We start from the raw sequence: 12894 nt of genomic DNA, 5'->3' as shown, positions 1-12894 counted from the left end.
AGAAGCAGATTACCAGAAGCCTTTTACCAGTAAATATACTATACCTATATAATATCAGTAACTTTTGACAAACAGCAAGCAGGTGCAGACGCTGTATGACCGAGCATAAGACATTACATTTAATACTTTCCGGAATAATTCTTTCTGCATAAATCAACGTGACTGTATATTTCAATAATGCAACCGCACACATTTATCCCACGCCAACAGCTTCCCATTACATAATTCCGGTCTTGTGTTTTATATTATGCGAGGCACGCAACGTTATTTACAGTCACATTGGGGATTCTAATCCATATGACCCAACATTACATTCATTAGTCATTCCGTGATCCTACCTTTCCAAGCCATTGGATGTACGGACGGGCTGGGTGACGCCAACATCTGTGGACCCCTAATGAAAGAGAATGTACAGTTAATAGGAGTCAATTGGTGGCAGAACATAATACATTAGGATGGAAATGGTTACAAATTTCGTGATTTTTCTCAATTTGCAATGATCAAGTAACAAAGACATAGTCAGATTCCTCAAATAAACCTTCTGATGTCATCTAGTCATAGAGAACAAATGAAGAACCGGTTCTGCTTGACCTGTATTCATGCTGTGTGCATGCTTCATGGTTTGTCTCCTCCGATGACAAGTCAGATACAAAAACCGAAATCTGCAGGGTGAGGAGTATTTGTCAGCTGTCAACATTTGGACAATAGTTTCTGGATACGAATGGCCCAACTTCTGTGTATTCAGGGTGAGTAGTGATACCATATGGAATACAATACACAATTTTTAGGGAAAAAATCACTAATCCTGAACAACTCTTTAAAAATGTTAACAAACTTGAATGGACCTGTTGAGAAAATTCTCAGTTGCCTTCTTAACAACCACTTTAAAGGTCCCCATAGACTTTAGACTTTGGATGACTTTTAACCAAAATGTATAGGGGGGCTTCCGGCTCTCCCTTGATGTAAGATATTGGTTTTCAGCTGCCCAACCCTTTATTCTCAAAGAGATAAACTGCCACCAGAGCTGTCAGACAGTAGCTTAAAGGAGAAGTCCAGCGGATTATAAAATCCAGCAGCCGGCAAGGGTAGGGAAGAAATTGATTACAAGCACGAACTTACCTCTCCTTGTGTCTACAGTGAACGTCGGGATGGGCCTCGGGACCCCCGCTGGAAGGGTCATGGTCATGGTCAGGCCACTCAGCCAATCAGTGACTGGAGCAACACCCACCCCCTTCGGTCACTGACTGGCTGAGTGGCTGAGTGGCCAGTGTCGTAAGTTCGCACTTGTAATCAATTCCCCCCCCCCTGCCCCTACTGGCTGCACGATTTTTTAAATGGCTGGACAACTTCACCTTTAAGGCCCTTTAGACCTAGCAATCTTCAGCCATCTGTGGCTGCAAACGAGTGCTGAGTGCAAGCGTAAAAAAAATGTGTTCACAAGTCACGGACATGGTACAGTAAGACTTACCTGTAGTTGAGAAAGGTTGATGCCTAAACACGTCCTACTGTACCATGCAATACATTTTCTACATTTGCAAAGTGTTGGTGAGTGCCGGAACCCTTTTTTTTTTCTAAAAAATAATGTATACTCATATCTACCTGTTCCCCTGGTGCTGACAATCCACACTACTCAACACCCAGGATATACCTGGTCAGCCATCACTTACTCACGATCAGCACCGTGGACTATGTCACTGCTATATGTGCAATGTGAAGAAAAAAAGTTGTCTAAACCAGGCCATCCCTGCAACTACTTCCCAAAGAAGAAGAAAAAAAACCCACATGGATTATTTTGGGGGGGTGGGGGATGTTTTTTTGTTTTTTTTTTAAACAGTTTGTTTAGTCTAGAAGTGCAGTTAACTTTTTAACATCCAGCTTACTTTGTTTGAACCTCCATTTGATTTGTGTTAACAAATGTCTATGGACATACAGACCAAATAAAGAATGCCTGGTGAAATCGCCTGAGGGTGTTCAAAGGCTTTTTTATATGTCTCCAGAGCCCTTTTTCTATAAACACGAGCAGATCTTTGTCCCAGTTTGTTGTAAGTCACAATATAACACACACACAAAAAAAACACCACACAAAAAAAACCAAAACACACACTGGCATCCCGCCTAGAATTGGTTCTTTTTGAGAGCAATTTAAAGGAATCATCAACGTGCTAAATTATAAAAAAAATAAAAAAATACATATACTATTACAAGTATAGTAAACAGACCATATACTGTAATCTACTGTGTACAGTAGGATGTGGAGGGACACTGTTTGGGCACTGGCTAGAATTAAAGGGGTTATCCAGCGCTACAAAAACATGGCCACTTTCTTCCAGAGACAGCCCCTCCCTTGTCTCCAGCTTGGGCGGGGTTTTTCTGCTCAGTTCCATTGAAGTGAATGGAGCTTAATTGCAAACCGCACCTGAACTGGAGACAAGAGTCGTGTTGTCTCTGCAAGAAAGTGGCCATGTTTTTGTAGCACTGGATAACCCCTTTAAGATTATGGGTAGAGATGAGAGAAACTTCTGCAAGATTTGATTACCGGTGGCTGAAGAAGTTGGATGCAGCCCTATGGAGTCCTGGAAAATATGGATACAGCCTACAATTGCTCCTTTGCTTGATAATCGGACCATGTAAAAGTGACAGCGATCAGCCAAGGAGTGGAAAAACACCTGATCTTTTCTGATGCTTTAAAATTTATCGTTATCAGCCCCACATCTTAGAGTGTAAATAGGAGTTTTGCAGCAGATAATATGATCCAGCTCTCCGACTCTCCGCTCTATCTTTAGATCAGAAGGCAGGACAGGAGAGTTGGAGAATGGGATGTCGGATGCCACAGTGATCTGGAAATTGACAGCATGGATATATGTATATCTGCACTGTCAGTATCCATGGCTGCATGAACGATACAGGGATTGTTTGTGCAGCCCGAGCTCTCAGTTAATTGTGCTATGTAAAGGTACAGCACTGATCAGCGATATTTGCGTCCTTACACGGCCCAATGTCGGGCTGTGTAAAAGGACACTTGGACACTGAAACTAAAGCAAGGCCAGTCTAGTCTTCTGTCCTACATATGTCTGGGACTGCCCCTATAACAATGTCATAATGCTGATGCTAATGCTTTGTGGTAATGTTTGTACACAACTGACATCTATATTTTGACAACTACACATACAGCCATAGGCTTTATGTTTTCCAGGACTCCCTAGGGGCTGCATCCAACTTCTTCAGCCACCAGTAGTCAAATGCAGAGACTTCCAGGTACTTCATTGGGCTGTAGTTCACTTTCTGTGACTAGCTGCCAAGAGCAATGCCAGGATTGTACACATTTGTGAGGTGAGGAGAAGTGAGGAGGACGCCCATGAACCTGGAACCAGCAAGGAGAGCAGTGGAGAGAATACTGGCGGTTCTTATTGGGAGGCCGGGTGCTAGACCAGATTATTGGATCAGTCCAATGAATTCAGCTGGATAAGGCAATAGCTATACACTGATCTCTCTACCGCTGATATGTGTGCATCCAGTATACAATGTATGTTTTCCTGCTATTGTACACACACATACATTCACACTCTTAAGACTGCTGACTAATCGCTTTTATACCAGAGGTGTAATCTACGCAATTTGCCAGCACTCTATAATTAAAAGGCAATATACTGAGTGACTCTAGCAATTAACATTACACCTAATAAGATGCGTAATAAGATACTTAACGGTTACTACATTACCTACAGTAATATAATATGTCTCTGTACAGACAAAAACTTCCATAGAGTATCTAAAATATAATTTAGACACTGACAGGACAGGGGAATTCACTGGTTGCAACAGTCCCCTTCATATAAGTGGTGCTTGCAGAACTTCACCTGAATGGTGCTTGCAGAACTTCACCCGAATGGTGCTTGCAGAACTTCTCATGAATGGTGCTTGCAGAACTTCACCTGAATGGTGCTTGCAGAACTTCACCCGAATGGTGCTTGCAGAACTTCACCTGAATGGTGCTTGCAGAACTTCACCTGAATGGTGCTTGCAGAACTTCTCATGAATGGTGCTTGCAGAACTTCACCTGAATGGTGCTTGCAGAACTTCACCTGAATGGTGTATGCAGAACTTCACCTGAATGGTGCTTGCAGAACTTCACCTGAATGGTGCTTGCAGAACCTCACCTGAATGGTGTATGCAAAACTTCACCCGAATGGTGCTTGCAGAACTTCACCTGAATGGTGTATGCAGAACTTCTCATGAATGGTGCTTGCAGAACTTTACCTGAATTGTGCTTGCAGAACTTCACCTGAATGGTGCTTGCAGAACTTCACCTGAATGGTGTATGCAGAACTTCACCTGAATGGTGTATGCAGAACTTCACCCGAATGGTGCTTGCAGAACTTCACCGCAATGGTGCTTGCAGAACTTCTCATGAATGGTGCTTGCAGAACCTCATCTGAATGGTGTATGCAAAACTTCACCCGAATGGTGCTTGCAGAACTTCTCATGAATGGTGCTTGCAGAACTTTACCTGAATTGTGCTTGCAGAACTTCACCTGAATGGTGCTTGCAGAACTTCACCTGAATGGTGTATGCAGAACTTCACCTGAATGGTGTATGCAGAACTTCACCCGAATGGTGCTTGCAGAACTTCACCTGAATGGTGCTTGCAGAACTTCTCATGAATGGTGCTTGCAGAACTTCACCTGAATGGTGCTTGTGGAACTTCATATGAATGGTCTGGCTCCTATTCCATGGAGCGACTGCAGCAGATCGACTGCTATCACGGTCGTTTGTCTTTCAACATGTTGAAAGACAAATGACAGCATCGATCAGGCGACATCGTTCATGTCGGCTAATCGTTGCCTTCTACTACACGGGACGATTATCGTCCGTAACGGCCAATACTCATTCCGTGTAATAGGGCCTTAACGTTTTATTAAACTTTTCTATAAAACTTGACTGCAGAGTGACAAGAGTAAACTGCAGGAAACCTCTACCACAGCCTATCGTTGACATAATTATACCCCTCCCCCACCCTCTGTGTAATACATGGAGGTCACACAGAGGACCAGATGTGGCATGTATGGCCCGGCCTAGTAACTCCTATGCATGTAATATGAGGAGCGTGTGGCTGTCTAGTTTCCAAGGTGCCGGTTATACAAAACACCAGACTGGTGAAGGATCATTTTTTATATAGTGGGGGGGGGGGGGGGGGGGGGGATACAAAGGAAGAGGGGGGAAAAAACTCTTTGCAGCATTATGTAAACAATCAGTCCTCACTTTTCAACGCTGCTGTTCTATACAGAATTGTATTTCACCGAGGAGCCTTTAATGGTTTACAGTAAAGATTGTGCAAGGTCTGACTGCGAGATTCTTGGCCGCCTCCACCAGTCTCTTCTCCTTATAAAAGAGCACACGCTACTCCTACACAAACCACAGGACTGTCATTGAAGGAATATTATAATATTATTTTAATATAATCTTATTGCTATAATAATAGTCATATTGTAATTAACGGAGCACACATTATAAAATACTTAAAGTGTACCTCTCACTTGTAGAGATGTGGAAAATTTTTTGATCGGTCAGGCTCTAAGGGTACTATTACACCAAGCGATTTTTTGACAACTACCGATTAACGATAAACGATCCCAAACGACTGCTATGGAAAAGGACCTGAAACCGTTCGTCCAAATACACGGAACGATGATCGTTACTTAGAACCGTTTTTGCGGTCATTTTGTGTACGTTTCAGCTATGACTTCTTATTACACCGAATGATGTGCGAAACGATTTGCGAACGATCAAATGATAAAAATAGGTCAGAATTCTATCAAACGACCAACGATTTCTCGTTGGTCGTTCAATCGTTTTCTGCTATTACACAAAATGATTATCGCTTAAATCCGAACAATCTAACGGTTTTTCGAACAATAATCGTCCCGTGTAATAGGAAAATATTATTTTCTTTCAAATCAACTGGTTATATATTTGCAATTTACTTCTATTTAAAAATTCTCCAGTCTTCCAGTACTTATCAGATGCTGTATGCCCTGCAGGAAGAGGTGTATTTTTTCCAGTCTGACACAATGCTCTCTGCTGCCACCTCTGTCCATGTCAGGAACTGTCCAGAGCAGGAGCATATCCCCCTAGAAAACCTCTACTGCTCTGGACAGTCAGACTGGAGTCTCAGACTGGAAAGAACACACCACTTCCTGCAGGACACACGGCAGCTGATAAGTACTGAGAGACTTGAGATTTTTAAATAGAAGTAAATTACAAATCTATATAACTTTCTGAAACCAGTTGATTTGAAAGAAAAAGATCACTAGATCGTCCGGGCAGCCCATAGAAAATAGCGGTGGTCTGCTGCTGCCACTTCTATTACACGGAGCGACGGCAGCAGATCGCTGCTATATAAGTGTTGAAAGACAAACGACTGCAACAATCAGCCGACATCGTTCTTGCCTTCTAGTACATGGAACGATTATCGAATACAGACGATAATCGTTCCGTGTAAATTGTAATAGGGCCTTTAGTTAACAGTGTATTAAAGGAGCAGAGAACTGTCACAGAGAGAGAGCGCTCAGCCATGTAACTTCTTCCAAGCCAGGTGGCTTATCACAGTCTGAGACATAAGTAAACACAGACATGCAGAACTCGGAAAGAAGACGGGGGAGGGGAGGTCTGCAAAATGCATTGTCCTTCAGCTGCACTTATCTGGAGCTGCCATGTCCATGCATATTCACTCCGCACTCGCACTACTTTATTACTTTCCCTCAGCAAAAACGTAAGCTTGGACGGCATGCATGTTTATGGCGGGATCAAGGGGCACTGTTGATCCAAGGAGCTGTTACCCACTGTGCATGGCCATCTGTGGCCATGGCCATCTTCCTAGCACTCTCAAGATGTGTTTACTTAGGGTGGTATTCCACGGGCCGATGGGGCCCGATAAACGAGTGCCGATCTGCTAGATCTGCGCTCGTTTACTGGGCCTATTCCACAGCCAGATTATCGTTAAACAAGGGCTGCAGGGACATCGTTACCGATGTCCTTGCAGCCCTAGCTTAAGTAGTATACATTACCTATTCATGGTGCAGGGCTCCTCTTCTCCTGCTTCTCCCCGTGCGCTCCTCCAGCGTCAGGGTGGCCTGTCTCAGCTGACAGGCCACTCAGCCAATCAATGGCCGGGACCAGTGATTGGCTGAGCGGCATGTCAGCTGAGACAGGCCGTCCTGACGCTGGAGCATGCGGGACCCGGGGAGAAGCAGAAGAGGAGCCCTGCACCCTGCATAGGTAATGTATATCGTCAGTCCCTGGCTGCGCACCGCTATTCCGCGTAGCGGTGCACGGTCGGCGCCCGACAAATATAGGTCCTAACCTATATCAACGATCAGTCGATGACAACGATCATCAGGTGATCATTGTCTCTATTCCACGGAGCGATAATCGGCCGAATCGATTATCGTTCCGTGGAATAGGGCCTTTAGACATGCACATTAAAGTTGGCCAAACCCAAGGATTTCGGTGTGGTTGGCCAGCCATCTAATTATTATGGGGGGGCTCCCCATGGCAGATGTAAAAGGTGTAATAGGGCCCAATACACCAACAGATGACAGATTTTGTTGAGCCAAAGCCAGCAATGGACTATAAAAAGAACAGGTAATAAAGGAAAGACTGGCTTTGGCTTTGGTGTAATAGGGCCCTTATGGAGAATAGTCAGCACTAACCAGATTGTCGTCGAGGGGGTCTCACCTCATTTTAAGTTTATTTGCCTGTCTAGTAAAAGTCTAGTCTAGCCCTCTCCATTTAACACCTGAAGAATAGGTCAAGTAGTCAACACAAATCCCTTTATGGCTCAATCAATGCTTTTCCACTTAAAGCATCATCCATGCTCCCGTTTCTGGAGGCTACATGGGATCACTACCCTTATAGATAGAACTCTCAGGGGCTCTTTTTGTTCCTTTCAACGATTGCAATTAGCTTTTAACCTTGCGACCGCTCCCTGCAAAGATACCACCAACTGTAGCACGCCTTCAGGGCCCAGATTGGGGGCTTGGATGACTCTCTCGACCTACATTTTGAAGGGCCGGGCATAGCCCACCGATCTTGTGAAACCACTCTCTAGTTTCCATAGCTAACAAATACAAAACCTAACACACCTGGAACAAAAAAATGCTAGGGTGGAAAAATGATATACCTGAGGACTGAGGTTCTTAATGGTTTTGCCCCCTACACCTCACCCCCCTTGTCTCTGCTGGAGATAAACCAATACAGGTCAAATTAGTCCATAAAACATGTTGAATAAAAGTTTAGCTGCCCATACAAATGAATTGTGGTTAAACCCATTCATCATCTAATGTGTCTAGTGACAGTAGATGTCAGGGAGGGAAGAATCATTCAACTGGGTGTTAACATGCCTGATCCCTTTGTTCTCAGAGAAGATAAGTTGCCTCCAGGGGAGTCTGGCAGCAGATTTTTGCCCTCTCACTATTCTGAAGACATTCATGCTTAACCAAGCAGCGCATGCACATGTATGGGAGGGTAGTGAGCTGAAGCCAAACCACTGATGAGTAAGTGTGACTCAGTGTATATCAGAGAGGGAGTGCAGCATGATCCAATGACTCCTAAGCACGTTTAAAGGGAACCTGTCACCATGAAAATGCTACCTTAGCTATCGGCATCATGTTATAGAGCAAAAGGAGCTGAGCAGATTGATATATATCTTTATGGGAAAAGATTCAGCATAACTTGTAATTTATGGATAGAAATATCTGATGATTCCATACTAAAGAGTCCAGTCCCTTGAGTGACACCGCTCACTGGACTCCTTACCACAGATGAGCAAGGATTTCAGTTAACATATTACAAGTTAGACTGAATCTTTTCCCTCAATGATATATATCAATCTTCTCAGCTTCTCCTGCTCTATAACATGATGGTGATAGATTAGATAGCAATGTCTTAGAGACAGGTTCCCTTTAAGGCATTGTGTGCATATGAACACCATGTGATCTATAGATAAGTGGATAGGCATTTATTGCTCAGTCTCATCCACTGTCCATATGTTTTTTTTTTTTTACTTCTGCAGCCACACCTAATCAAATGCCGCACGCTCGGGTTCAGACGGACCTGAGCATGCTCGAGGTGTGCTCACTACTAATATATAGATGTGGCTGACTTCACCAACAGCAGCTAATAACCCAGGATAAGGGAGGCCAGACCTTGCTATACATGCTGATATTAAAAAACAAACAAAAAAACAACAACTTGGTCTTTGTGAGTCCATTTGCACATTTGTATATCAGATCATTAGGACCATTCATGGCAATTGTTCTCATCATAGTAAAATCCACAAAAACATTGGCAAACATAATAATGTATTAAAAAAAAAATCTGCAAGTGGATCCGTACACGTAGTCTGTTTTATAGGGAAAATAGAGAGAGTCCGCTGTGTATTCTATGCACACTGATCAGCACTTAACGGTTAGTTCTTCACTGAATGAAAAAGATCGAGTTTCTATCTTGCCCGTGTCTGTCCAGGAGAAATGAAGGTGACACTGTCTATATTTAACTCCGCGTCCCATCTGTCCCACACCAGGTGTTGTCACCTCAACCCAACGCTCCGGCAGGTGGCCAAATGGAGGACCGGATTCTAAATTTAATAGGGACCTGGCAGCGGGTCTTCAAAAGAGGAGCACAAAATACTTTTAACGCCGTAATATCCAATTGTACTTTTAAAGGGAACCTGTCCCTGTGAAAGTGCAGTCCGATCCGTAGGCGGCATATCATAGAAGAGAATAAGCTGAGGACCGCCCACTGGACTCCTTAGCCTCAAAGGAGCAGGAAATCTGATGAAAAAGTCTTAGCTATTTATCTGCTCATCTCCTACTCCTGCATTTTTAGTATGACAGGTTCCCTTTAAAAGGGGTTGGCCACTTTATAGTAAAATTGTTCATTGTACAGTATTAGTAACTGTACTCACTGTATATACTGAAAGCAGCTCCCTGTGTTCCTCACAGAGCTAAAATCAGACTCCCCTCCTCCAGGCTGTGCTGTGCTGCTCTGTGGCGATTCTGTCCATAAGATGGCCAACATGGAGGAGCAAGTTGTCCATGTTGTCCACCACTGAGCCTGTACATGCCTATGAAGGACCAAGGGGGAGGGGCATGGTTACATGCTCTTCCATGTCGGCCATCTTATGGACAGAATCACCGCAGAGCAGGACAGCACAGCGTGGAGGAAGGGAATCTGATCTATGAGGTACACAGGGAGCTGCTGTCAGTATACACAGTGAGTACACTTACTAATACTGTACACTGACCTATTTTACTATAAAGTGGCCAACCCCATTAACATACAAACATAACAAATGGCTATAACCAAGTGAACTAGCCGACTTCCTTAGGATCTATAACAATGCGGACAACGCTGAACATTTACACTGTAAATATTGATTCACGATTTCTGCATGCGCCTAATCTAATCCATAACCTGTTCCACTGCCCAGAAGTGTCACGTAATTAGGTCCCTAATGCTAACCCTGTGGCTCATTGTGACAGCCCTGGATTACAGTAGCTTCTGAGGTTTACAGCTGGGTCTTATATAGTATAACTCAGTATGGCGTCTCTATCTTAACACAGAAGGTATTAAAGGGGTGGTTCACAAAAAAAATATATATATATATATATATATATATATTTTATTTTTTTTTTAATCAGCTGGTGCCAGAAAGTAATATACATTTGTAATTTACTTCTATTATAAAATCTCCTGTTTTCCAGTACTTAGCTGCGGGAAGTTGTATTATTTTCAGTCTCAGCAGGAGAGGTTTTCTATCGGGATTTCTGCCACCTCTGTCCAGAGCAGTAGCAGAACCCTATAGAAAACCTCTCCTGCTCTGGGCAGTTCCTGACATGGACAGAGGTGGCAGCAGAGAGCACTGTCTCAGACTGGAAAGAATACACTACTTCCTACAGGACATACAGCAGCTGATGAGTACTGGAAGTACTTGATATTTTTTAGCAGAAGTAAATTGTAAATCTTGGCTCTTTCTGGCCCCAGTTGATTTGAAAGAAAAACTAAAATTTGGTGAACAACCCCTTTAACAAAGCTCAGCTCCATCACTAACATTCACAATCCACTAATTCAGCTCACGGGTTTCCCCAAGGGAAAAATTCACATCTGTCAATATGTATTGAATATTTGGGCTCATCAACGTGCAGCTGCAACCAAAGCACCCTCGAAAGAACACCACCATTCATAATGAATGTACCGATATGGGTTATGATTAGTGTTGAGTGAACCGGTCAAATTGTTTGGGTTTGGCAACATTCATCTAACCTGAACGCTCTGGCTTTGATTCCTGGAGAAGTTGGATGCCACCCAAGGAAGCCCTGGAAAGCATGGATACAGCCATAGGCTGTTAGGATTCTCATTCCTCCAGCAAAGCTACCATCCAATGTGCAGGGGCGGAATGAAAACGTAGCAGAGAGATCATTTCCACAACTAACTCTTTGCCCCATGGGATATTAGATAGGACTCCCTAGGGCTGCATCCAACTTCTTCAGCCATTGGTGTTCAAATGCCAAATGATCGGCCTTGATCATACGCCAGCTGCACTCATGTCTACTGTCTAGTGATCAGTCAAGTCTTGTTGTTCAAACCTCTGATAATCCCCACTCATTCTATTATTTGATAGGGATCTGAACACCATGAGCCTGACCATTCAAAAGTTTTGACATTTCAAAAACATTTTCAAATGATAGAAATCCGCACAGCGTATCCCGTGGATAGGCTATAATGGTCGATGATCGGAATTCTCATATAAGATAACTATTGACAGACTGCTTCTTCGGCCAACAGCTTTTCCGCTTGACTATCCCATACACAAGCAAATATACTAAAAAGTATATGCCTATATAGAAGGGGAAAAAAGAAGATCAGATGGCGGTCCAGTTCTCAGAATGTTCCCCCTCCCCCTGACCATATGTGCCATAGGTAGTTCCCAACATATCAACTACTGACTGATGTGCTTGCCAAGACGTGATGGGACTGTGAATATTTAAGAGTTCCATTTCCTGATCCAGAAGGTTAGACCAGGGTAAAGTGAGGTAACTAATGATATCCAGTTTTACACATGGCTGCGAGTTATTTACTTGTACATAGAGAGGAAATCACTTCCCTCTCATGGTGGTGACCTGGGAAGCCTTGCTGCTCTGTATACAATGTGGTTTCCACACCACTGATATGCGACTTGCAGGAAATGCCTAGCTTCAATCACTGCAGAAGGCTGGAATTAATGGTGCAATATCATTGCCCAATAATACCGCCAATATTTGTATAGCGCATAGCCAGCTGTTCCACCCTCTATGGGGGAGTGTGCCAAAAAAACGGAGGCTTCCGTCAGCCAATTGTATTTTCATCTACTGAACAGTTTTGCATTTAATGTAAACTTTTTCCTAAACGAAAGATACCAATTTTACCATGGGGGTAGTTTAAGTTACGATGCCCAATGGGTGACGATGATGGCCATTATGCTAGGGATGTGTCTGTGGTATACGTCTCAAGGGTATGCTGACAAACAAAGTGGCAGGCACTAGAGAAGAGCGAACCAAGTGTGTGGCGCTTAATTACGGGTGGCAGCCTTAGGGAGTCCTCCAGGCAGCCTTAGGGTACTATTAGACGGGTTGATGGGGGCCCGATAATAAATGTAAAAGAGCGCCGATCTACTAGATCGGTGCTCGTTTACTGGGCCTATTACACAGCCCGATAATCGTTTAACAAGGGCTGCAGGGACATCGTTACTGATGTCCTTGCAGCCCTTGTTTAAACGTTATACATTACCTGTCCAGGCTGCAGGGCTCCTCTTCCTCTGTACTTCTCCCCGGGTCCGCGCGCTCCAGCTTCAGAGCG

General features: G+C 43.7%; 1 protein-coding gene across 1 annotated transcript in view; it reads right to left on the bottom strand.

Annotated features, from left to right (window-relative positions):
- Positions 1–12894, bottom strand: part of PLEKHH3 (pleckstrin homology, MyTH4 and FERM domain containing H3) — a 67315-nt gene that overhangs the window by 38503 nt on the left and 15918 nt on the right. The window contains exon 2 of the mRNA XM_069953532.1: positions 339–394. Within this exon, the coding sequence (XP_069809633.1) occupies positions 339–394 (56 nt within the window). The remainder of the gene's footprint in view (positions 1–338; positions 395–12894) is intronic.

This window comes from Dendropsophus ebraccatus, chromosome 14 (assembly GCF_027789765.1).
Source record: "Dendropsophus ebraccatus isolate aDenEbr1 chromosome 14, aDenEbr1.pat, whole genome shotgun sequence".
Taxonomy (NCBI): domain Eukaryota; kingdom Metazoa; phylum Chordata; class Amphibia; order Anura; family Hylidae; genus Dendropsophus; species Dendropsophus ebraccatus.
Note: the sequence above shows the minus strand (reverse complement) of the source record. Positions and strands in the feature narration are given on the sequence as shown.